At 39.7% G+C, this 26262-nt stretch overlaps 2 protein-coding genes across 3 annotated transcripts in view; one reads left to right on the forward strand and one right to left on the reverse strand.

The window, feature by feature from the left end:
• Positions 1-543: 543 nt before the first annotated feature.
• LOC135945380 (uncharacterized) lies at positions 544-1856 on the reverse strand. The gene is made up of 6 exons (XM_065493014.1): positions 1771-1856; positions 1616-1718; positions 1212-1564; positions 1063-1155; positions 905-1007; positions 544-848 (listed from the first exon to the last, which is right to left on the reverse strand). Exons 1-6 carry the CDS (start codon positions 1804-1806, stop codon positions 544-546), a joined length of 993 nt encoding a protein of 330 aa, XP_065349086.1. The 5' UTR covers positions 1807-1856.
• Positions 1857-10346: 8490 nt separating this feature from the next.
• Positions 10347-26262, forward strand: part of Lar (tyrosine-protein phosphatase Lar) — an 80953-nt gene continuing 65037 nt past the window's right edge. The window contains exon 1 of one of the 2 annotated variants that reach the window (XM_065492433.1): positions 10347-10512. The gene's annotated coding sequence lies outside the window, so the exon portion shown is untranslated. The remainder of the gene's footprint in view (positions 10513-26262) is intronic. The other variant, XM_065492434.1, reaches the window with a different exon arrangement.

The raw sequence follows: 26262 nt of genomic DNA on the forward strand, positions 1-26262 counted from the left end.
TTACTGAAGTTTCTTGTTTTATTATTTTCCAAGTAAACAATGCGGTTTTACCCATCCGCAGCGGCCAAATTTCTCCCTCTGAGAGTACCCCTCACATGGGTTTAACTTTGTAGATAATTTAAAAATTCAACAAATTTTAAATGAAAACTTGAAACGCTAACTAAAGGAGGTTGTTTTATTTGTGCTTTTGTTGACAAGCCAAGCTTTTATCCGTGCAGACCATCTTACCTTCAATTAATTGAAAAAAATTGGACCTGTGTTTCTTGGAAATGTGGATACGTCTCCACAGTAAAATTACAAAGTAAATCAATTTGTTTTTTTGAGATGGAAAATAAGGATTTAGTTTTTATCTAAAATTGGTCCAAGTTATAATTGAATACTAGTGATTAGGGCTGAAATAACAATAATCATACAGGTGTGTAAATATTTATAAAGGGAGCTACAAAGTGTTTATTACAATATACTGATTATTTCAAGCTATCTCAGAAAAATGTTTGCTTCAGTTTCGCATCCAAACGGTGTCTTAGGTTTGAGTTCCTCAGTTTAGAGTCCTTTTAGATAGAAACAAGAGGTTTTTGTGCAGTTTTCACTCGATTCTGCTAAATTACTGATTCCCGCTGCATTACATTCAACTTTAAAGAGTGTAAAATAGGGTGGTGTGTCTGAGTAATCTACTGCAACGCATTCTTTGGTAGGGTCGGCCGAGGGTTCCCCTTTATACCAAGATAGGTAGCTATCATTCTCCAGCAAGGGGTTGTCCTTCCAGTTGCACCACCTTATCACAGACGGACAGCCGATAGAGACTGCTGAGAGAAAGTATTTTCCAAAAGGCAGCTTTGCCGGTTCACCTAGTATTGAATACACTGCTTAATCAGCCTCAATATTGAGCTGGAAAATATAATACTTCTAATTAACTTAATAACAAAATCCATTTTTTTCTTGGATTCCAAAGAAAGCATTGGGAAATTGGCTGCGCACCCATATTTTTGAAAAGTGTAGTATGATAACTGAAAATTTTGATATTTTTTTTCAACGATTTCTTATAATATCTTGTATACTGACCTTATTGAGGTCTGCTCTAATTTCTTTTCCCTTTGATTTCCAAACCTTTACGTTCGAGAGGCGAGTGACATCAATTCCCGTGGTTTGCTGTTTCTGATGACCAAAAAAGAATGACAGTTCTCAACTTTTCAACCAATATTGAGACTCACTTCTTCCTCGCATCTCAACATTGGACATCGTGTGTTGGTACACTTTGATGGAGGATCGCGCTGTAGGGTTTCTAAATTATTTGTGTTTGTAATAAGGCATAAAGGTTTCACCTCGCAGATGACTCTGTATTTATTTTTTGTTTGGCAATCTTCGTACTTCGCCTTTATTTCTGTGAAGTTCCCAGTTTTTTCAAAATTGGCTACAATGCATCCTCTTCCAGCAGAAGATTCAGGTTTCTTCCAGCCAAGAATATCGAAATTGATCTCCTCTTTTTCACCAGATCCGCACCACGCATATGTTTTATTGCAATTGTCCGCCCTGCCTGAAGTCCAAAATTGCTCTGATGCGCTAACTAAAAGCTAATAATCATCTCTGACCCATTTAAAAATAATTATTTAGTTACGATTCAGCTGTTTGGACAAGCACAATTTTGTCTCCAAACTGGCTATGTTGAGAAGTTGCATATGCTTTGCGCAACAGTACAAATTAGCGCCTCTAAATCTAAACTGGACTCCATAATTAGTCAATAGCCTATTTTTATTTGGAAAATTTACTTACTGTTTCCTTGGAAATGTGTAAACTCTTATCACACATTGATAGAAGTTCTTTTTTCCCTCCTTTTAAAAATTAATTCCTTTTTTTATTAATAGAGGTGTTGTTGAATTCTTACTAAATCCAAATTTCTCTCCGCCCTGAAAATTTTTTACATTTATTAAAACTTACGATGTAAGTTTTTGCAAATATTACTTCGTCTGCACAATCAATCTGTTTGCATTCTGGGATGCAATGCTCTTCTAAACTCTACAGAAAATTTAATCAATTGAAGAGTTAAAATTATCAGTTTAATTTACTGAAGGTGCCGATGACATGCACAGGGTCGTATTTTCATCAGCAAGGCATTTAGACACACAAACATCACCGTGGCAAATTTCCGGTAAGGAACACACAAATCCCAAGCTCTCACTGCACGGAACGGTCTTCATTTTTATTTCTCCCTTTTCTCTGGTTTCATATAATTAAACTACATAAAAAGCAACTAAATTAATTATCTTACAAAAAAGCTGCCATGCATGCAATTGTGGTGCGGTTTTTGGAGATATCTTTCACACTTCTCAAGTCGGAAATCCAAAAGGAATCATCTAAACATTTTTGAGGTGAAAAATGTTGAAGAAAAAATGGTTGAAAACGGATACTGAGAAAATGGTTAGAGTGTAGAATCGGGCCTATAGCGTTTTATTTACGGGCGCCACGTTCCACCGCAGAATCATCAAAAGCTCCTATCTCTTCCAGCATAACAATATAGTCTACAATGATAGCAGCAACCAGCTGCACGCCACACACTGACCTCAGTATGTGTTTTTGACTACAGAATTGTGAAAGAGTGGAACGATAATATGCAGTCCGCATTCAAGGACTGCTCCGGCGTATTATGCGTGTTTTTTTTTAACTAAACTGATTTACTAGTGTTGGCCCATTTTGGCTTTGCTCTCCCGGGTAGAGTTTTAACGCGTTGATTACCATAGAAATGGCCCTTGCCTAATCCTATTTTTACAATTTAACAAACTGTTTTTAACATGAATTTATTTTTTGACTGAGTGAGAAAAAACAACTAATATTTTAATTAATCATATTGCTTACCAGAACCAAAATTATTTTCAATGAAAATCTGATAATGAGTCAGTGAGAGTCCCAGCTGAAGTCCTTGCTTAGAACAAAACTTTTGAGCTGCAAACCTTGTCCTCTTAATATGAATTTAAATTAAAACGAGATAAAGCTGGTTAGATTATGTTTAAATCAACCTTTAAAAGAGGTCCATAGTAAAATAAAGGAAGGTCTGCAAGCTGACTTAGTTTGAGGCCTATAACTGAAAAACGTCATTTTAATTTTACTTTCATCAATCAGAGAGTGCTTTTTCCTTTACTCAATTTTTCGCAAACAGGATCTATTTTCCGCTTCTGAAAAGTAGGAAAAGGTGCACATTTTTAAATTTAAATCTACAATAATAATATAATTTTTTCTGTATCGGATCTCTATATATTGGTGATTATGTCTCACTTCTTCAAAGCAATTGATTCTCATCCTTTTTGAAACGAACACACGCTGCAACATTAAAGGCTTTTTTAAACTCTCCGACATTTCTTCGATCCATCTGCACTTGTTTATGCACAATAGTTGTGCCGATGACGCTCGCCACATTCCTTCAGTTGCTACAAAGAAGTCGCATTTAAAATAAAAAGTATCATATTGGCCCGAAAACATCTCACATTTCTTGTAAACTTCCATGAACTGCGTTTGCTGACATTGGTCGCTTTCGCTCAACGTTAATTTATATGAAAACTGTGAAGGTTGGGATTTGCAATAGAAAGAGCAAGTTATACTTACCCAGAGAACGAACAGTGCTACAGCCGAAATCATGATTAGAACTGCTAGTTTTTTTACTAACAAACGTGGAAATTTCGGTCGCCAAACAGGATGTAGTTTGGAACACGGTCGCATATATTTTTCGAAACCGAAAATGTGGAGTTCAACCAATGTAAATATAGAAATTTTCAAGAGGAAGGCTGGTATGTATTCCAAAAGTTATTAAAAATGGAAATTCAAGAATTAATCATCTATTTGTAAGAGGAATTAAAATATAGCAAATTTCAAACAGATACTATAATAATTTAAGTTCATTATAATTTTTATTTTACGAGACAAAACTCTTAAAATCAGAGCCAAAATAGACCCAAATTAAAAAGAAAAAAATCATGAACCAAATACAGTTTCATATTGCGCATATAGTTTATTTCCTTCATATTTTCATTTGAGTGAATATAATATCAAACTGTGCCGTTCTACACTGTTTTTAATTTTTTCACTCGCACTATTCACGTATACATTTTAGCATTGTTTGTTGGGGAAGTGAGGAAATGGCCCCCACCTCAACGACTCACTTCGCAAACTCACCGAACTCATTATTTCGCTACGCCACGCACATCATTAAAAAGAGGCGCACCCCTTTCACAGCAGCCTGGTTCGGAATTGAATTTCACCAACACATCGGCAGGCGAGAATCTGTGCCGCGGCTCATGCACGAGCGCATCCAGAGCGGTCATCGGAGGAACTAAAACAAGAAATATTTTTGCAAATTTTTTAAAATACGCCGCTTCCTCGCTCAAATATGTGATTTCGACATTTTCCCCCATTTTGCTGAAAATTTAGCCGGCCTGAGCGGATTTCTAATTTAAGCTGAGCTGCGCTGATTAAACAACTTTCTCGAGCCGGACGAGAGATCAAAGGGGTGGTCCTTTCACCCCCGTATTTCTTTAGCCCGCGGAGGCTTTGCTCTTTGGCCATCTAATCTCGTCTGGAGAGAAATTCGAAGCAGAATGGAGCGGCGCCTTTCCCAAACAAACTCCCCTTTTTCCAGCCTGACGAGGCGTTTTTCAATTCGCTCTCTCGTGAACTGCCAACGCGAGTCAGCCTCTCCTCTCGCTCGCTCCCGGAGCTTTATTTGCTTTGCATTATGCAATTCGCAAAAATTGCTTTTCAGGTAAACATGCCAGCGCACCACTGCGCTGCGGAAGTGTTATCGCTAGAGTAAACATGCCTTTTTCGGGGTATGTTTTTACGGCCGAAGAACGAGTTTAATTTAATATAACACACACACAGCTTGAGAATTATCATCATTTTTGCTGAGTTCCACCTTCTTTTACGCAGAGGAGCCAAAAAAGGTATATTTTGACCAGCCGGCACCCTTGACGTTGAAACTTCAAAATTTACGAGTAAAAATATGGTATTTACTACAATGCAACGTGATTCATGGATTTTTAAATAACTAGAACAAAACGTACAAAGTGTTAAATGATTTAACTTATGCAGATTTTTCATTGCCATCTGAAAATTAAGTATTGCGCGGCTTTTCAATTTCCCGAGTTTTGATTTAGCCAGGATTTTGGATGTTTTTCGTATTTTTTCTTTGTCGTTTTTTTTTTAATTGTTGAACTCGTCTCGTCAAGCAAAACAACTTTTCTCTTTTGTTACCAGAGTGGATAAGCCAGAGGCCACTTTTTATTATTAAAACTCTTGTCTGAAAGGAAAACAAAGTTTGATTTTATGTTACAGCCATATAATAGAGCACAAAAATATCATACAAGAAACATTAAAAACTAGAATGGCACTTTACTACATGAATGAAATAAGAGTAAAAACTACGGTAGTTTCTGGGGTGTCTGAAAAACGTTGTGACAATTTTTTTTTTTTTTTTTTTTTTGCTCTTTTTATCCCTGTCCGAGGACCGGAGGACCGGGAAGGGCGCGCACTGCACTAGCACGAATGCTGAAACCCGGGTCCCAATAACACCGTGAACGGATAACATGGGCGCACCAGGCCGCACAGGGACCCCGCCCACTCAAGGGCCACTTGCCTCCGCACCGAGGACTGCTTTGAAACGCTAGACATTCGTCCCGTGAAGCCAAATCACGCATGCTGGAAAGGTGCAAACCAGCAAGTAGCGAGTCGGCGCCGGTGCGCCTCCCAGCCCGTTGAGCAATTTGAGCAATTCGAGTCACTAAACTAACCACTTTTTGCCATTTCTGACATTGGGTAGCCAGTATTAAGGAGAGCAAAGGTAGGAGACGCGAACAAACAGCCAGAGCCACCACAAGAGGGGAAGGGGTATTAAACCCAAGTTTAAAAATAACGAATCGTTCATTGACTCAAGCTATTTTCCCTGATAGGGACTTGCATTTTTTTCAACCCCATGAAAACTAAAAAATTGAAAAATACGCAATATGCGGCGTTTCCACAAAATCCTCAAACCACAAAAATTTATACTTACTTAATAGAACAGATTAAATCAATGCTGTGCTTAGCTTTTGACTCAAGCCGACAGCAGACAGCACTCGTTTGGAAAACAAACCACGAGGAAAAAGATAAAAATACAATTATTTAGTGTTGACAAATATTTCAGAAACACATTACTGAAGAAATGTATGCGCATAAAATGAATTTTTCAACTTAAATTTGCATGAGAAGCCAATTTTTCCCAGCCACATTGAATAATCTCGGCCTGGAAGTTGCATGCGAGAAAAGCATGAGCTCCAAATATATCCAGACCAATGAGTCGCGAATATAAGCGCTTTGAAACGTGGCTCTACAAAGTTGAAATTCCGCCCTCTCGCTCGTGCCTCGTACGAAAAATCCGCACTTCATTGCTGCTCTCGTCTCTCTGGTGAACGCGGCGGCGGCAATTATACTGCGCCTGCATGCACCTTGGTAATAACGCCGCGCCAGTATTCGCTAATGACGCAACTTTCCCATTTTGGCAGCTAATCCCTTTAAAAGAGTTTTTGCGTTAGCTCAATTGCCACTTTGTGGCTTTGCCACCACCAAAAATTTCAGCGCCGCTAAGCCGTCCGTATAATCCTTTTGCTGCAGCGAACAGTCTTCGTGATCGACGACTCTTCCGTGGGGCCAATCAAGAGAGGCGCCCAATTCTTTGCCACGGAGGTTGCAGAGAAATGGAATTTCCGTCCACGCAGAGATGGAATCCGGCCAAATGAATAATGAGCAGACGTTAAGCTTGTAACGATTTTCGACTCGTCTCCAACGCCGACTGCGAAGTCAGTCAACCGGGCTCGTAAACGGGGAAATTTCAAATGGGCCTCGTCTCATAATCAGAAGCGCACATCGTCGTAACTCAAGGAAATCAGACCACAAAATAAAAACGAGATTTAATTCTCTCTGGCAGCGTTTCACCAGATTGTATCCAGTTTATGCTCGACTGTGATTGGTGAAAATCTATTTCATCCACGATGCGTGTAATGCATTATTTTTGTGTGTTGGTTTAGTGCGCAAAGAGGTTGCGTTTAACTAGAGTTAAAAATTATTACGTCAGTTTTTTATGTTCATTAATTGTTTTGAGCAAATTAGCTTATTTTAAGGCACAAATGTGAATTTGTAGAGAAAGTTGTATTCTCGTCACGCAATATTTTGAACTCCTGCAAAAAATATTACACTCAATTAGGCGTCAGTTTTGTGTCCTCCGTAATGATATCAAAAGTTTTCGTCAACGTTGCAAGTAACAAGGGCGCTTGAGGGAAATAACCACAGCGGCCGAAGTGGCTACACCGCTTATGAAGGCGATTGAAAGCACCTCATTATTTTTAATCACGTGTCACAGGACATAAACAAGACTCACAAGACTCATTAAAAAATGAGTTGCAATCCCTATTGACAAGCTGTTTGATTTAAAAAGTTTGAACTGCTGAACGTCTGTATATAAAAAAAGCATTTTTTTTAACCTCGAGGACTGAGTGTTTTTAGATATTTCATCTTCAGCACGTTCAATAATTATACTGTCCATGCAGCCGAAGTAAGCACAGAAAGTTTTACAAGCGTGGAAATCAAACTTTATTTCATAATATCACCTTATTGGCTAAAACCGTAACTTATATTTGTACAGAAATCAGGTTTTTGAAAAAATGTCAAGGATAAGTGTTAATTAACAACAACTGAGTTAAACAAAACATTCCAACGCGGGTTCTCAAAAAATTATCTTGCCAAGGAGCCAACCTGCAAACTAGTTTTAACAATTTTACGATCTGCCAAAAAGATGCATGTGTGCAACAAACCTTGAGCTCAAGCATAAAATTTTTGAGCGAGGATGCGCGTATTAATTCCTTAAACTTCATTAAGGGCTGGAGATTCCACCGGGGGCAATTTCTGGGGGCTCGCAAAATCACAGTTGCGCCACAGGGTGGCAGTTACAAAGCACAAAAGCGAGTTGATACTCCGCGGATAATGTGCAAGACGAAGTGAGCGGGCTGTGTTTATGCGCCCGCCACGTTCGCGCTATGCTCATATGTATCTACACACGCGCAGATATTTATTTTTTATCGAGGATAAAAGGAAAGCAAGCAACTCCACGAGCGAATTTCCCGGCCGGCACGGAGAACTTTTTTATAGGCCCTCAAAGCGCTGTAAAACTGGCGGACTAGTCAAGTTGTAAATAATTATGAATTTCGAGGTAGCGGCCCAACTCAGCTCTACGGATTTATAGTTTTGGGCGAGAGCAAGCTCCGGACTGGATTATTCTGCTGGCAATCGCGGACCCAGCTGCCTAGATTTACATTTTGAAGCTCTCTCTCAGTTTGCCAGGGTCAGATATCAACATCATTAAAGTTAAACAACTTTTTAAGGCGACGAATACCACTAGAGCTCATAGCAGGCAGACATGTTGAAGGACAAACATTTAAATAATGTATTACACTCCGCATATACATAATATAAATTTCTCTTTAGTCGCATTAACTTAATAATCGGGAAGTGGAGCAAAAGACGGGAAAAACTTTTTAATCAACAGCCGTGCAGCTTTTTAACTTTCTTTAATTTAAATCAGGAGAGAGAATAGATTTATAACCATGCGTGCTGCCTGCCAACAATTTCTAAGTACGAGCGTGCCACCCAAATTGAAATTCAGCATTAAATATCTAACTCATCTCTTGCTATGTTTTTTACCGAAAAAAATTATGAGATGAAACTCAAACTTGTTTTATGAGGAAATACATGTTATTCAAAACCACTTTGAAAAATATAATGAATATTTGATGCATGGTTATTTTTTGAACTATTTTTCGGGCTGATTTTGATTAAAAAACTTTATTTTCAAGAAATTGGCTATCTTACAAATAATTTATATTGGTGTTTTCTTCAATGCCAATAAAAAGATACACGCACCTAACTCGAAACATTTCATTAAAAGTATGCAACTATAAATTTAGCAAAAGTAAACATTTTTAAAAAAAATTGTGCTGTTGAAGCACGTCCAAAAATTTTAATTAAACGTGAAAACATAATTTCCACCTTGTTATCAAAGCCTACCAGCGGTGCCATGCCTTCAAACCAAAATCACTGCCGCAAACCGCAGCGAACTGCAGTATGAAGTTGCTCTGTGTGGCTTTCAAAGAGAACTCTCGATCGACCTGGAACCAACTACATGGAATTGAAATTCTAAGATCTATTTACACAAAAAACGTTTTTGCGTGCGTTAATTCCGTTTTTGAAGATTATTATAACTACTGTCAACGTTTTTCAAAGAAATACGTTTGAAAAGAATCAGGGCGAAATTCAACTGTGTCCCACTCATGATTGTAGCGTATGCAGAGTTGCCAAGAGATTCAGTTTACGTTTCACGATTAAAACTACCCATCATTCTACCCCATTTTCACATGCTAACTTTGCTTCAAAACGTTACATTCAGGATTGTGACATTACGATGATCATCTAATTTTTAGCTTCCAACGACCGTTGACTGCCGAATGATCACATATTAATGTCAAGCTGCTTAAACCATACCTCATTGTCTAATACCATAATCTGAAATTTTCTTTGGGGTTGTTAAATTTCATAAGACCAAATATTAGTTAATTAACGTTAAAAAACAATTAATAATCCAGAAGCTCAAAACAGTTTTTGAAATCCTAATTAGAACGGAAACGAAAACCTTGTAATTGCTTATTAATTAATGATTTTATCTGACAAAAATTGAAAAGAACTAACTTCATCTAAATTGTCTACCATAAAAGTATGTAATTATTCAGCTTGGTGGTTGTTGTCCATTAAAAGACATGTGTGCCAAAAATAAATTAATAACAGGTCGAAATAGAGACCAGTTATTTAATTATCACTTTATGCTCGCTCTGACTGGCAGCTACCATCTTGCCTGTCCGGCTGGCGAGGCACAAAACAAATTGCTTTATCGTGTCCTTGAGGTAAACATTTTACGCACTTTTTAAAAAGAGTTGTTGATTTTTGCTAATCATTATTATTGCTTGGATTAATATCAATATATTTTAGTTTGGATGGCTTGAAAAGTATAGAATAAATCCTAACAACTTGCAACAAAATGCATCTAATTGCAGAAAACTATAAAAAATGATGGTTCCCGATGGCAAAATAACAATTCATTCAGCCACCCTTGGCGATCATAGTGACGGCAATAAAAACGAGCCCACGAGGACGAAGAACAATCTCGGCGCACGCTATCGCATCTACGGTGTGTGTTCTCTTATATTTCTTTCGATTCCAGGTCATTATGCAGGCGGGAACGGCCCCTCGCGAAGAGGGTCCCAGTGTGTGTCAAAGGCTCCACATCCCTCTTTCTCTCTCTCTCTCTCTCGCTGGCTGGCTCGTGTTGTGCGCGTACGATAGCGGCGAATCGAAGAAGGGGCGCACGCGCCCCGAACAACCCCCGACTAGTACATACAGTGGGGCCGGCCGAGAGCAGACTCATTACACGACGAGACCGCACCAAAGGTAAGCAGCTTTGTGTGTTCCTCTCTTTTCCGCTTTTGTTGAACGCCGCCGCCACCACCGCCGCCGTCATCGTGACTCTTGCCTTTCGTGAGCGGCGTCTTGCTTTCGAAACCCTTCCGCGCGGGGGTGGGGTGCGTTTTCGGCGGTGGTGAAATCGGCCGGATAAGAGTGTCAGATCGAACCAACTGCCGTTTTTTCGCGTGCGGCGCGCGCCAACCCTGCCGAAAGTAGTATATTATAGTGTGTCTGTGTGCGTGTGTGTGTGTGCGCCTCTTGAAAATTTCATCAGCTGCGTGGCCGTGCGCGCGCGGGGCCAAGTTTTAATGAAGAGTGTGTATACGCGGAACATTTCGCGTTATTGCCAGTAATTTTTTATTTCGAGCCAAAATGAAACTTCTTGCGCCCAACACCGTTTTTTTTGCGTCTGATGTCGTAGCGCAAACGAACGAAATTATTTTCAAACTCCTTAATTTTTAAAGAAACGAGAACTGCAAAGTGTAAAAATAAACATGAAGTTCTTTACAAAGCTATATATTTTAATCTCTTGACTACCTAATAAATTAAATATGGAGGGTATAGAAATTGGAATGGGGTAAAAGGCTAATGAGCTAATTTATTTGTCTTCCTAGATGTTGATTTATCGATTTAATCTCTCACACCATTGTTGACAAATATTAAATTATTTTGATTTATGTATAGCAATAATTTCAGTGAGTCCAACCCAGCATCACTTTTGTTATTACTGGTTACTTGAATTGTTTCAGTCTGATGAATACAGATTTTTATTTATTAGAAATTAGCATTAGATTGTTTAGATTAGATTAGAATATTTATTAGACACCAACTGCAGTGTACAGCAACATGAATATGTAACATATAACAAACTTGATAGAGTTGGGGAATGCTTTTTATATTTAGAAGCTTGGAATATCGGAATATTACTATTTTTTATAATTGAGCAAATTCTTCATCACAAAATTGGCATTTACAAATTACAAAAATATCTAGATAGGAACGTTTGTCTTCACACATAAGGAAATCAATATCTAGTAACAACATTCCAATTCTTGTTTGTAATTGTTGGTGTGCTGTAAAAATTGGGATGAATACATATTTTTTTTATACAATACACCATGATTGTATGTTTCGCAAAAAATTGTTGTACACGGGTGTTACTGGAAGGGAGAATTTATTCTATACATCATTAATAAAATAATCACACGTTCTTTCAAGTTCCCATTTTTTTATGAGGCACGCGATCATAGTATGAAAAAGGAACACTACTTTGATCTTATATCTTTCTGATTCTGAGAAATACGAGTTGATCAAAGTATCATAGAATTCAATAGATGCTTTTCCGACTGATCTATTTCTACGCATTTTCAATACAAAAAAATCTCCCACTGCTTAGAGAAAATCCGATTTATTTCAATCATAGCATAGATCCTCAATCTTGCATCTTCAGTGCAGCAGGAGATTACTTCATGTATTGAATTATGTCCCACTTAGTTACTGTTCGCTAAAGCCATGTACAATATTTTTTATTGCTAATAGGGTTAGGAATTGCAGACGGTTTGTTTAGAAGGTTGTGGGCTCAAAAGACGGCCTTAAGCGTGACTCAAGTCTTAATATTCTGTGATTCGTGCTCCTTATTAGGCGTCAGAAAAGTATCAGATGAACAGAAAATAGCCACCCATCTAAAATTCCTTAATCCATATACATGAATATCTGGTAATTATTAATAAATGTTTTAATCCAACCCTGTAGCGGCTGACAAACAATAAAGGGAAAGCGTTACGTGCGAAATTCCAGCCGCCCGAAGAACGCAGAATTCCGGGAATTTCAATTCCCAATATTTGCGTTTAATCACACGCACAAACGGACGATAACACATTCACCGGTGTGAGAGCGCCAAATATTTGGCACGAATTCGCAGCTTAAACGTCAGCCGATACTCAAAGAGGAAATTGATGAATGGACCTGAAATCACCTCGGTGCGCGTAATCCGCCATCAGGTCCGTCACGATTTATCGCTCAGGCAGAATTGTCGGCGAAATTTAATAGCAATATGCGCGCCGGCACTAATTGGGTCGGCTGCCGGCTGAGAGAGAAGAGGACAAATCGGTCCATCAGTCGGGCGCGTGACGATAATTCCAAATCAGTCCTCTTTCGTTCCCCTTGGGCCGAATCAAACAGGCACCCTTTCATGCACGCCTGCCCCGGCATAATTAACTCGGCTCAAACGCGCGAGATAACGATCGAAATTAGCGAAACAACTGCACCTGTAGCCCCCCTGCCGCGACGTTCTCGCCCTGTTTGATTTTAATTTATGCACGATGCGTGTTTTCCACCCCGGCTGGAAGGAATGTGGTGGGCTTTGCGTTTTCCGCGCCCACCTCGCTCAAGAAGGGTAAACAGACGAGCAGGTCTTCGATTCGTCGAAGTGACACGAATTTTTCGGGAAGGCCGCCAAGTCGTTTCATCGAATTTTCCGATTTCCATTAAAACAGGCGAATCAAAATAAATTTTGAATTGCAACAAATTTGCTATATCATATCTACCTCTTTTACATAACTTAAATTAATATTGATGAGATGCAGCAGAATTTAAAGATTGGTATACAAATGTGAGAAATGTTAGAAACCTGAAATTTAAGTCATATATCGTAAATAGCTATAAAATTAAATTATTTTGCTTTCTATAAGTTTAATAAAGCTATAAAATATTTTGAGTTATTTAATTGCTATAGCCAGATGATTGTCACTCGCAAAAATTACTTTTTACGAGGATGTTTTAAAGATACAGATAAATAAATTTGCATTCTGAATTCTGAACAATTCCAAAGAGAAACTAAATCGAAGTCGAGTTTTATTATATCATGGCACTAGTTCTGGATATTATCGTGATTTTAGGATCATTATTTGTTCATTCAGAGAGTATACAAGACATCGCTCATTTTTAACATACTTTCCATTTTCACAAATAGGCTCGTTGCGAAATTTGGTTTAAAAATTAACTACTATTACTACGTCATGTAACAAAGCAACAACTTCCTTTTTGATGCCAAAGTAAAGCACGTATAAGCTGGATCATGTTGTGTTTTGTTAAAATATTTACAGGCTCTCATGCTGATAGAGATTGTGGGAGGCGGTTGCCTCCCGCAAAGCTTCTTCACTGAGCGAGGACAAAGAGAGCACCCTACCAAATCAGGAAGGAAGAAATAAGAATCCAACGACATATATTTACAGTGCAAAAGCTGCTTTGTATAGAATCGCCAGCCTCCACGTCCTGATTACGGCAAACAAGCTTATTTGCAAAACAAAAGTGATTCGGACTGCATCGGAAAAAGTTAGGAATTGCGGCGAGCGAAAACACAGCAGCATTCACAAGTTTTGTGCGCCGAGTGTTATTCATGCAAATTGTTTCAAACTAGTCTGCACCATACCTAAGGATGTGTATAATTCGCAAGCAGACTGCGTGGGCGGGAAAAGCCTGCGACGCGCACCAGCTGTTCCAGGCGCGTGATGGACTTTCTCTTACTCAGCCCCGCACTTTGCAGGCCAACTTTGCTGCTAATCAACCCCAACTTCCTAATTATTTGCCTCGGCCACGGCAATTAGGAAAATGAACCTCTGAATATTTAATCAGTAATTAGCAGAATGACTTTTGGTCATTGCGTTGTATTCACCGGCGCGCCTGCGACCCGATATCGATCTGTTCACGCGAGACGTGCAGAAATTTAGTTACGCGGACGTAAAACTTTTGATGAAAACGGCTTTGATGAGTTCCATTAAAACTACTTTGCTGGGTGTGTATATAGCAAAAGAACTTTTAACTTACAATGAGATAAACTTTTTTTGTATTAATATTTTCAAGACCTAAAAGAGAGATAAGCGCTCTCAGAAAAGTCACCAAACGCATTTTCCTTTCATATATGAACATCGTGTTAAATGTTCTGCTTCCGATGCGCATGCAACCGATTGATTGGTGTCTATTTGCAGTTAAAGCTAAAGAGTTGGTTTATCGATTTATTACCGTAGTAAAATTAAAATCAATTTAACTGCAAATAATAAAACTCAAATTGGACAAAGTGGCAAAGACTTACTCGCAAACGTGCATGTCAGCAGATCCCGCGCGATTCTCGACACATCTGTATATGAGCTGAGTTGTGTTGTCGAGGTTTTTTCGAGCAGAGCCTTTGCTGCCATCTCCGATTTCCATGTTTATCACACGCAGTTAAGTTAGTTTAAATCTTCTTTTAATGCGTTTCTGTGATTATAAATCGTGGCTTATAAACCATCTGTTCCTGATACCAAAACCAACAAAATTAAAAAAATACAAGATAAAAAACGTAATATACATCCCAATTTAAATATATAAAAAAATCATTGAAAACTTATAGTAACGACCATAATGATTAACTCTCAAAAATAGAACCCATACGTTTCTAAAAATTAATTTAGATTTAATGTTGAAGTCTCTATAACAATACAAAAATAAACCATAAACTCGCTTAAAATAATTTGCCACGTTTTTAGATGGGTTTAAATCATGTGGTACCAAAACTTTAAATTATCTACGTAATTCTCATGATCAACTATGTCCATAGTAGGTAAATCAGATGCACGGTGGAAATAGTCAACCGTCATAGATTCCCGACCCTTCTAATGCTGCTCAAGATTATTCAAACAAAGGGCAACAAAACAAGCGTGGCGTGAGAGTTCAGCACTGCATAATATGTATAATTCACAAGGGATCTCTGGGAAATAATCCCACGTTCAACTAGTGATTAATGCTCCAGCACGAAATGCAATTTCCAGAGCTGTTGCTGCAGGAATAATGAGCAGTCCAAGTTCTCGAGGTATTGCCAAAGTCAGAGAACCCTTGGAACTAAAACACGCCTCCTGGGCTATTCCTCAAATCAAAATTCGGCTGAAAGCCCAAGTGCGCAGCCATCTTTTTCCGCAAGTTCATTAATAACTTGTGTGAGAGCAGCGCGCGGCACTTGAAAATAAGTTCCCGCCTCGAGTGCACGTACAGAAATGATTAATCAGTCGCGCTTAATTGCTTCCGGAGGTGCTTGTTGCGAATGCCGGCGGAGCGTGACGGAGAAAAGGGAAAAAACTAAACTGTGAAAGCTTCTATCGTGTACGGAGAAGATGGAGGAAAATCAAGGATGATCAGCATTATTTGTCATCAAGCTCCTATACTGGTCGTAATGCTTGAATTTCAACCCTTTTTTGCGTCCTTCCTGGAATCCTCAGTTGATAAAAATTTATACGTTTGCAATAAATTTATGCTGTGAACAAGAATCACCAATAATGAGCAAAAAAATGAGCATCGCACAAGCTACCTTTGAAGATCTTTCACAGATTTCCTTCAATCAAAAAGGAACTAATTTTTTTCCTTTAGAATTTAGAATTACACTTTGTTGCGTTCAAAGGAATGAACAAATTCACGAAAAATAACAAGCGTGTTTTCCCAATCGAATCGACTCTTTGCAAGAAGCAATTTCATGCGCACTCGACGTATTAAAAATTCGCGAGGCTTTGCCAGCAGCAAAAGTACAAATTTATCCTTGGCGCGGCTGCACACACTGGTTAAATCATCCGGCTGCGCGTTCAGGCGGAGCACGTGCTGCTCTTTTATTTGCCATATTTATCCTTTTCTTTTCCTGAGAGAGAAGTAAAAAGGAGCTGCCGTATAAGAAATGACACTTTCATGAGAAGTGGGTGTAAAGCCGAGGAAAAACTTATTGCCTTGTAAAGGAATCATGCGTTTATTCGGAATTTCACCTGAGAAAGAGATCTTTATATTTTCCTGTGAAGAGAATAAGAGCAAGAAATGATAGATTGATATTCCTACATCATTTCTTGCCTTGAACCCTGTCAGCGCCGTTGTCTTGACTACCGCGCTGGTCAAATCTCTTTGTTTGGCTGGATTTTGCGGCATCAGCATTGTTAATAGTAATTTATTATGGCACTTTGCTTCAAGCCCTACACCAGGGATATTATTGAGACAAGGCTGTGAAATTTAGATGATAGCTTAATTTGAAACATTTGTAAGACGAGTGGTGAGTGGTTTTTCCTCCAGTCACAATAAGAATCCTACTTAGTTTATTTTAAATCAAGATTTCCAGATGGTTTTAAATAGATTATAAATCTTGGTGTCTAAAAATGAGCTATTTTGAACAACTTTTTATCGTAGAACAAGTTTTAGATCACATGCCAAAGTTCGTTTTTCCCCATAATATACTGTTTCGGAAGATCTGAAGCTAGCTAATGAAGTATTGCATATTTTGTTTTCATTAAATATTCCCTCAACAACTATATAGAAAGATTTTAACTGTTAGTCTAAACTTTCTAAGCCTAATTGTAAGTTGAAAAATAATTTTGACCCTATGCCAACACGAAAATTTGCTGTCCCTCTAGTTCTATAAATTATTTCCAAGTCAATTTCAAAAGATCTCAACGTAAAACTTGACCGGGATAAAAATGTCTCCAGACTTGTATCTCATGCGAATTCACAAAACATTCTTTCATCGAGCCGAGTATTTTTCTCTCCACCGAAAGTGGGCCATAAATTGCCAATCACATTCGTCCCACTGAATGAGGTCGAGCCGCACCGTTAATAACCGCCAGTGCAAAGCAACAGAAACAGGTGACACAAACAAAAATGGGTCCGTCTGATCGGCAACTGTGCGTTTGTCGTCCGCAGCGTGTAGCACACAGCACAATAACGCATTACACGCAGCAGGCACAATGGCGACCGAGCCTCAAAAGGCCGCTATTAATGACGCCCATAATAAACAGCGCGCACCGAGGCAAATCGAGCGAAAAACGCAGCCGGCCGCGGCCAGTCAGCCAACCCCTGTCGAAATATGCGGTATGCAACCGGGCGGGCGCCATTCAGATTTGCTATCGATTGGCTCGGCGCCGAATTTATTGTTGGGGAGCAACAACTCCAAGTCCTGCGATGCCTTTTCGCGTGGAATTTATGTCGCTGGCTCTGCCACTCGACGCATTCTGCTTCAAAGTTGCGAGAGCACGGTCGTTTTGGTCCTGGGGCGGTGGCGAGCCAGCCAGCCAGACGCGTTTTGTATGTGCCCAGCGTGCGTTTTGCCCGGAGCGTTTGCTTTTTACGTCGCGATAATTGAGATGGATGCTGAGGATAAAAAAGTTAAGTGCGTAGTAACGCGCCAAAGTGATGGTTAGTTGAGATTTTGGCCTGTGCTCTTAACGCGTGTTTGCTGAGTGAATTTCTGTTTGGCCAAAATTGTTTCCCTCCAGGCCGTTTGATGCTCACGCTTTCCCTAACAATCAGATTGAGAGTAATTTTGACAAAAAGGACGGAAGGGGATTATTCTAAATAATGAAAATTTGGTTGCTACTTGCAGGATTTAGTTCATTAACTGAAAAAAGTTCTCTTCGAAAAACTTCTATTTAATTCTTACGATCTTAATTTGAATATTAAATGCATTTGAGAGTTTTGTTATAATAAGTAGCAGCGGAAAATTCAAATTTGGGAAATTTTTTAGATATTGATTATAGTTAACTTGAAGCATTTGGTTGATGAAATCGATTTTTTGAGGTATCAGCTAGCAAAATAATTGAAACGGATAAAATGTGACTAAGCATAAATCCAGGCTTGACCATTTTTCCATGTCCAATTTTAATTTTCCTCGTTGTGATCTGTCCAACCCAATTGAAAATTTTAGAGAAAATATTATTTGGAAGAAGACGTGTTAGCGGTATTTTTTCTGAGCTTCGAAAATATAAGCGCGTGGAAGCACAAACCACAAAATTTTCACTTCATTAAATATTGAAATCCTTTTTTTGCATTAAAAAAATTTATCTATTAATAAAAATAGAAAGTTTAATTGTTAGTCATTTCCAGAAATAGCTTCATTTTTATCGAGGTTTCAATCTATGCCAAAACCGCAAGAATCACAAGTTACAAGATTCGTTTGAATGATTGTTGAAAACCAGATTTTTTACAATAATTTTCCACGTGATCGCTGCATTTGAATGCCACTATTTCATTGCGCAATTTTGCATCGAAGTTAACGTTGCATCTACAATGTCATTATTTGCATTGAATCTCGTCATGCAATTCCCTTGGCTTGCTAACCGATGGTGTCTGTTTCACCAGCATATAAATTGCAAATTAATTTGCTTGAGGAGTGCAGCTGACAACAGTAGTGTTCTCCGCTACAAAGCTGTAGCCCTGTGTAGTCGTTAGAAAACGTCTTTCTCTAATTGCAACCCCTCAAGCTGCTTGCTGAATAAATGAACACGTTTATGCTGTCTATAATTAAGACACCTAGCCATTTTTTCAACGGAATGGCTAAAACTGTGCTTTACACAGTGCTGATTCTCGTTTTGGCATATACGTGTTTTCATTTAATTTTCCGTCCGATGAGTGTGGGCGGAGAGGAAGCTCAATTTTGGCGTGAAATTAGTACAGGCGGACAGCGGTTATCATAAAAATCAACAGTCTGCTTTATTATTCTTCGTGTGGTGGAGCGAGGCGTGAAGTCGTAATTAAAAGTTGCGCACGAAACGCAATCTCGCTGCAAAATCTCCCCGCCGCGGGCCGCGGGTGGAAAAAAACCAACCTGCGGGGCCAATTCGCGGCGAAATTTTAAATCAGGCGTGTGTGTAGCTGACGCAAACAGCGGCACGCTGCTCGAAATCACTTTGCCGAGGGAGAGAGAACGAGGGAGGCGGGTCGAAATTAAAAATTCTGCTAAGCTGCCTGGCCGGCCCGTAAAGCATCAGGGCAGTAAATATACAAATGTAGTGGAAAACGCTGCGTCTGAAATGCACACACGCGCGCTCCCCGTTTTATGCCAGTTCACGTACTCTCTCTCTCTCGCTCTCGCTTGCCACCAGAATAATGTATGTGAGCGAGCGAGTGGGTTCTGAATGGGGATGTGCAAAAAGTTGTTCACCCAGCCGGCGAGACGTGTTGCTGAATTTTTTTCCTTCTTTTTGGGACAAAATATTCCAAAGGGCGGTGGTCATAAAACAGTTTTTTGACGTCTCATAGAATTTGCTTCTGTTCGATAATTTAGAACCAAGCACAAATTTAATTCAAACAAATTCGGATGATTTTTATAAGGAAAATGAAAGTGCTGTGATAATTTTTCTTAATTATATGTCAGGTATTTTGGTAGGAGAAAATACAGGATGTAGGTCTAGGAAAAAAGTAAAAATATGAGTGATTTTATATTTTTAAACACTATAAGCGTAGCAATACAGAGTAGAAAATATACTTATGAGAAGCAAATTAAAATTAGTCTTTAAATTGGAATAAATTCTAATATTTAAACTATGATTCTCCTCTTGGCCTCTTTTTAATTTCATAGTAATGTAAATTTTCAAAGATTGAGGCCGTTTGAAGGTTTTTACTCCATAAAAAGTTCACCAATGTCAACCAAATCTGTGATTTTTCCTAGTTTCGGGGTTGGCACAAAATTCTTTCAACTATAAAATACCGTTAAATGAGCTTCAGATTATTAAAACAAACGATAACCTTCAATATGTCGAACAAGTGATCAAATATCAAAAGATTAGCAGTTATCACGCATAGGATCACATTTCTAATTGGTGGTGAATATCGTATCGAATAATCTGATGTAGAGAGGAAGGGTATGAAACGTAAGGGGTTGCTGTTTTTCACGCCCCTATAACCGCCGAACGTGTGCATACAAATAGAAGGCAGTAAGCCAGCTTGGAGTTTTCAAACAGCAACCATCTCGGTGCGGTTTTGCCCGCTTTGCATTTTGTACGCTCAGCATAAATATAAACTATAGACGTGTGTGTACAAGCTCATTACAAAGCACGGCATGTGGAGAAATGATGATGTGTCGGCTGGGTTACTTCGGCCGCCACATATCTACGGATTGATGGCGGCCGCTTACGCTGACGCGCGTTTTGCTGCCGAGCAATTAGGATGAGCAGCGAAACCAAATAGTAAAGCGCGTTGACTTCTCCCCTGGCGCGTTGCCTAGCAAGTTCCTCAGGCACATAAATGACGGTTAGCCGTTTTCTGCCAACGGTTTCCTTGATATTTATTTTATGTTTAATATTGGCATGACTTAGTGCTGTACCTTGGCACGTTTAATTAATTTTTCGATTTATTTAAAAAAATACGCCATTATCACCGAAGAAGTTTCAAAAAAAAGACTTGAGATTCCCGAAAATTAAACGACTGGCATTTATTCACTTTTTCGCCACAATATCTCCTAGAAAATGCCAAATTATGATCTCTTGAATTTTAATCTTGTGGGTTACAATCTAGGAGCCCATAATGGAAAAACGTCTTTTGATTCCACTTATCTTTTTAATTCACGTCTAAGTTTAGTAGTAGTAGTAGTATTACAGGACTGTAATACATATAATTCACAATTACAAATATTGCACATTAAATAAATAATTGTTCACATTGAAAAAGAGCTATCACAATGAATATCTTACCCCGATCGAATGCGGGTCAGTTATAATAATCTCGTTGCTTCTTCGAAATATTTCCTCGCACGGAATTTCCTATTTGGAGTGAGCGGTTGACATGACCATCGTCGTGCGAGGTGGAAGGGTCAGTGCAGGTAACGCGCTTATCGCACAGTTACACTGCCCTCTACCGATTTTGGGAGAATATGAGTTTCACTTGCGCCAGTAAGTGGCGGGAACTGCCACAATCTATATTTTTAAGATACAGAAAGCAAAAGAATAAGATAAGGACAAATCAGCCTTAAAAGTTTGGGAGATTGAAAGGGTTGAAATGAAGAAGACCGATGAATTCAGATGACGAATTTTGTTGATGTATTGGTTTACAGTTGGAAATCCGATCGGATACTTAATCAAATATGTACCAGAACTGAAATGGTTTACAATAATAAGTTACAAATTCTTTTGTTTAACTGACGGTTGGTCTCGCCCCTTTGAATCGGGTTCTTCACAATTAAACGATCAGCACCGTGTGCCTGACGGACGAAAACTAAATTCTTATTTTATTTTTCATCTTTCTGCTGCTCAACAATAATGCAAAATTACAATAATTCAAACCGCCGACAATTGTTGGCTTCCAACAAAAAGCAGGACCGCGTTGTTGTACCGCTACATAAGTATTATTAAGGTAATATGTAGGGACAAGGTGAATAGGGTTTTGGAACAATTTCACAACAAATTTCTGGCTTGTTAAGAATTCTATGATCAAACACTACACGGCAAAGAGTCTATTTTAATTTGCCTCACAGAATTTCAATTAACGGTTCTTTCAATTAGGATTATGGCCCTTTTCACGCCAGGCAAAACAAGTTGTGTCCAAATTTCAAAGGGAACCTTTGTAACAAAAAGGCACGCTCGCCATCCAAACTCGCTTGGCTTGTTTGTATATGTACGCACGTGCTTGCACGGCGCAGGGTTGGTTACAGTACGCTTTTTGGGCCAGCGTGTCCTCTCTCTCTCTCTCTCTCTCTCTCTCTCTCTCTCTCTCTCTCTCTCTCTCTCTCTCTCTCTCTCTCTCGCGACTGAAAATTTAATCAGCCGGCCCCCGTCATTCGGCTCAATATTTTATGATTCTTTGTGCGAGTTTTAGCAGCCGGCTCGTTTCCCTGGTGCGCGTTTTGTGCGCCCAGCCAGTTTTATCTGTCTCCAATGGGAAAAGGTAATCAGCTCTCGTCATCGTCGCCGCTCCGCCTCCGCTTTTTTATATTCACTTTTGCGAAATTCCCTGCCTGAGTGTTTTCGGCCTTAATTGGCTCTGGCCGCTCGGCCCGATCTTTTTGATGCCGTGGCTAATGCTTCTTTTGTTCATTCCGTTTGATTTTGGCCAGTTTGCCTGGATGGAAGCAGATTATTTTTTTTGTAGACGTACTTTAGATACCGTCATTCAAGTGAACTTTTCATTTTTTCCCTTTTGAAATAGTGGAAGCTGGGAAAACTGTTTGATTTAGATTTTCCCTAGTTACGAGCAGTGTTTCCTTTTTTATAAATAGAATAACGAAACTAACCGTCTCTTAATCATTAATTAAAGTTGATTCAAATGCGAATCTAGAGTGAAAAAAATGAAAATTTCAAGACAAATTAATTTTATGAGTTTAAGTTTACGTAATAACAAAATGTATCTACGTCAAGATTAAAACTTCAATCCTTAGTTCCGAGCTCAAAGCACGAGTTATGAATTTAATTTTACCCATTTAAATGAACAATCAAGGATACGAAAGTCTGAAATTTATATTTCTATTCCAGCTTAACTCTGCTGAATGCTTGGAAAGTTTTGAATGAAAGGGGGCCCTAAGGCTAACTGGAATTACTTTCACTCGATGTAAAATTCCCCATAGCTAACCAGAAATCTAAAAAAAAAACTGCAATTATGTTGTAGCCATCATGTGCCGTATTACCAATTACAACATTCTAGCATGAAGACACAAGTGTTGTAATAGTTACAGAGCTCATTGTCAGAACAAACCCTCTTGGAAGTGTTTGGGATAGTTTTAAAGTCTAAAATTGTATATATTGAACTTCAATTCTAATTTACATCAAACTTTTAAATATTTGGCCATTTTTAAGTTCATTACAAAAAAGTGGTTAAATTATCGAGGCTCAAAATAATATCTAAAATCCGATTGAAATCCACTCTCAAAGAGGAAAAATCAGTGCTTCTCTCAAACGAGTTCACAAAACAATTGCTTGGCGAGATTCATTTTACGAAGCTAAAATCCACGTCCCTGGCGTGCATTCCAGCCAAAAGTCGGCAAACTACGTGTTTAGCGTCTGCGCTCGTATTCGGCACAACTTGCAGTAAGGGGTAGGGCGGTAGGGCGTCGGAAAAAGCCATTTCGCCGCGCACATACGAATAACTTGGCAACACACAACAGCCGCTCGCTCGCTTCGCGTTTCCCTCACGGCCGGCTGCGCACGAGGCTCGTCTGCCTAGAATGGGAACATGCGTAAATTTCCTCCAGCGGCGAATTTGCATGCAGATTAGAAAAACACGGGCGCGCAACATAATTTTAATTTGGGGGGAATAAACGTCGTGAGAGGCAGACGGCATGATAAATGCGGCAGACACAGGGGATATTTTCCAGGCTGCTGTCATTGTCAACTGTTCGTGCTCAGCCATTAGTTAGCACGCGAGTGGATGATGCGACCGCACACGGGGGGAAGCCAGCCCCGGCTCGGCTCTTCAAGAGACCGACCGGGTTGCCTTTGATGTTGCACCCGCTCGCGCGCTCTCCCAGCCGCGCCAGCAAAACTGCCATTGTGTACTCATAGTTCAGTGCACGACCGTTTCATCCGCCAGTTTTCTCTTCTGATTCCCATTGTGGTCTTTAATTAAATATAATGTGGAATTACCTTCGCGGTTTTAGCTTATGTAAAACCACTCCTATTGATGGTGTGCAACATGAAAACTCATAGTTGCGCATCGGGTTCCGGGTGTCGATATGTGTTGGTTCCCGCCGGTCAGACGTAAAAAATGGTGTCGAAATAATGGAGGCCAATCAGGAGACAGTCCAGCGGCCAATCAGAAGCGTCGAAATAGAGGCGGGCCGACCTAATGTTTTGTTACATTTCCATCAGCCTGATGTGTCGTCTAACGGTCGATTCGCTAATTACCGGGCTAATCAGCTGGTTTGTAATTTTCCCGCCGTATTCGACTAGACGCTATATGTCTGCGCGTCACGTAAAACCGGCCCCTGGTGTAGTTGCGTAAAATTTGGACATTTTAAACAGTCATACACGTTAAAAAAAAGATTTTATTTGGAACGTTTAACTCGGCATATTTAAAAACAAAAATTTGTTGTAATGGTTGTTTGTGCCATCTTTCCTACAAGGATGGTTTAAGACGGTTATCGTTATCCAAATTTATATTTTACCGTAAATTTCGCTCGTATGCAAATTTTTTAATCTTACCCCATGACAAAGTAGTTTAAATAAACTAAAGAATTTGAGTGCGTCGTGATTATTCTCATTTTTTGTTAAAATTTTAACTTATAAAAATAACATTTTTCTAACTAAACATTTGTTCTAGTTTTAATTCTTCCAATATTATTCGCAACTTTTAATTTTAAGTTTAAAGAACCATTCAAATGTTAGTCGAAGAATAAAAATATAATTGACGCTACCAAATATTTTAAGGTGTTTTTGGTTGCTTTTTACTCCCATTTTCGTGGAAAATATTGTGATAAAAATATGAGAATACCCTCACTTTTCAAACTTGTGCCAATTGATACGAAAACAAATCACTGTGACGTCGAGAGAATAATCCTGGAAAGTAAAAAACGAAGAAGAGAAAATCCTGCAAAGTCCATTTGCACGCAGAGCTTCCCACTGGGCTTTTAGCCACCAAATTGAGTGTGGGAGCGGTGCTTCAGGCCCAATTATGGCCTTCCCCCACCTAGCTCGCTCGGAAATGGCACACAGCCACACTTGGGCGAGCGCCTACAGCTTTCAGTGGATAGGCAACCGGCTCGACACACTTGTCCGCCCGGCTGCATAAGCAGAACTGTGCTGCTGCATTCGCATTAACAATTCATTGCCGCCGCGCAGATGCAACGGCGGCACTCTGCAAATGTGTGTCACGCTTGGCTAATGTTGAGATTTATTTTTCGTCAGCTGAGCACTCTTGTCTTTCCCCTCAATGGTGCGATATATATTTATGGACCGGACTGAATGCACTCTTGCTCTGATTCCTTACAAAAGGAGTGTGTTGCTCATTATTTTCTATGATTTTTTCACGTCGTGATAAAGAGGTTTAATTAAATTAGATTGTTTGCTGTTGTGAAATATAAATTCCTCGCACAACGCAACTCGAGCCAAACTTAATTATGGGACGCTTGTTGACAGGCATTCCGCAGTGAACTTCCTCGTCGCAAATTAGTACCTGTTCCATTTGTTTATTGAGCGGGAGCAGTGAGGCACAATTGCTTTATGCGAACCATCACATTAGGCATTTGTGCATAACTGGTAGTTGTACCCAACACACGGCCGAGAATAATTAAATTTCGGGTCAGCTGGCCACTTGGACGCGGCACAATGGCGAATTTTCATTAAAAACCCCCGTTCCTCCTCTGCGGCCGGCTGCGGAGCTTTCATTTTTCAATTAGTGGCGCGGCAGGCAAAACGGTGGGCGCCGTTCGTATCAAGATTGAATTGCTCTCATATTCGGGGGCATTAATGAAGCCGTCGTGTGCGCGCGCGATGGAATCCGCCGCCGCAGCAGCAGCTCCAATTGTAATTCACCGATTAGCTTAGTCAGCCGAAGGAGGTGCTATCTCTTATCATCATCCCTCCAACGCCGGATCTCTCTCTCTCTCTCTCTCTCTCTCTCTCTCTCTCTCTCTCTCTCTCTCTCTCTCTCTCTCTCTCTCTCTCTCTCTCTCTCTCTCTCTCTCTCTCTCTCTCCTCGGCGAAACTGGGAAGCTGGGGTGGCAGGAAGCCAAGCAGCCGCGTCTGGTCGCCGGTTTATGTGTGCGCCTTATCTGCCCTTCTTCACACTTGGCTCTCGCACTGGCCCGAAGTCCAAAAGATGCATCAGTGGTGGAGCCCCAGCCCAGACTCACTTATACTTACTGCTGGTCAAGTGTGGGAAAGCACCCGGGAGAGTTAAAAAAAAAACGCTGGCTGAGTGCAGAAAAGGCCGTTTGCAGAAATGAGAGCAGCGGCACTGCTAATTTGATGTAGAAGTTTACGCTGAAGGAGTTAGCGCACCAGCGTTACTTTTTGCCCCTTTTCCCTTTTGCCT

Source organism: Cloeon dipterum, chromosome X (genome assembly GCF_949628265.1).
Source record: "Cloeon dipterum chromosome X, ieCloDipt1.1, whole genome shotgun sequence".
Classification (NCBI taxonomy): Eukaryota; Metazoa; Arthropoda; class Insecta; order Ephemeroptera; family Baetidae; genus Cloeon; species Cloeon dipterum.

Excerpts from the sequence above, each read along its gene's own strand:
- LOC135945380 (XM_065493014.1), bottom strand. The coding sequence starts at position 1,806 with ATGTGTGATAAGAGTTTACACATTTCCAAGGAAACA. Across the intron at positions 1,565-1,615 it reads CTTGTCCAAACAGCTGAATC|TTAGCGCATCAGAGCAATTT; the intron begins GTAACTAAATAA and ends ATTAGCTTTTAG. Across the intron at positions 1,156-1,211 it reads TGTTGAGATGCGAGGAAGAA|AAACAGCAAACCACGGGAAT; the intron begins GTGAGTCTCAAT and ends TTTGGTCATCAG.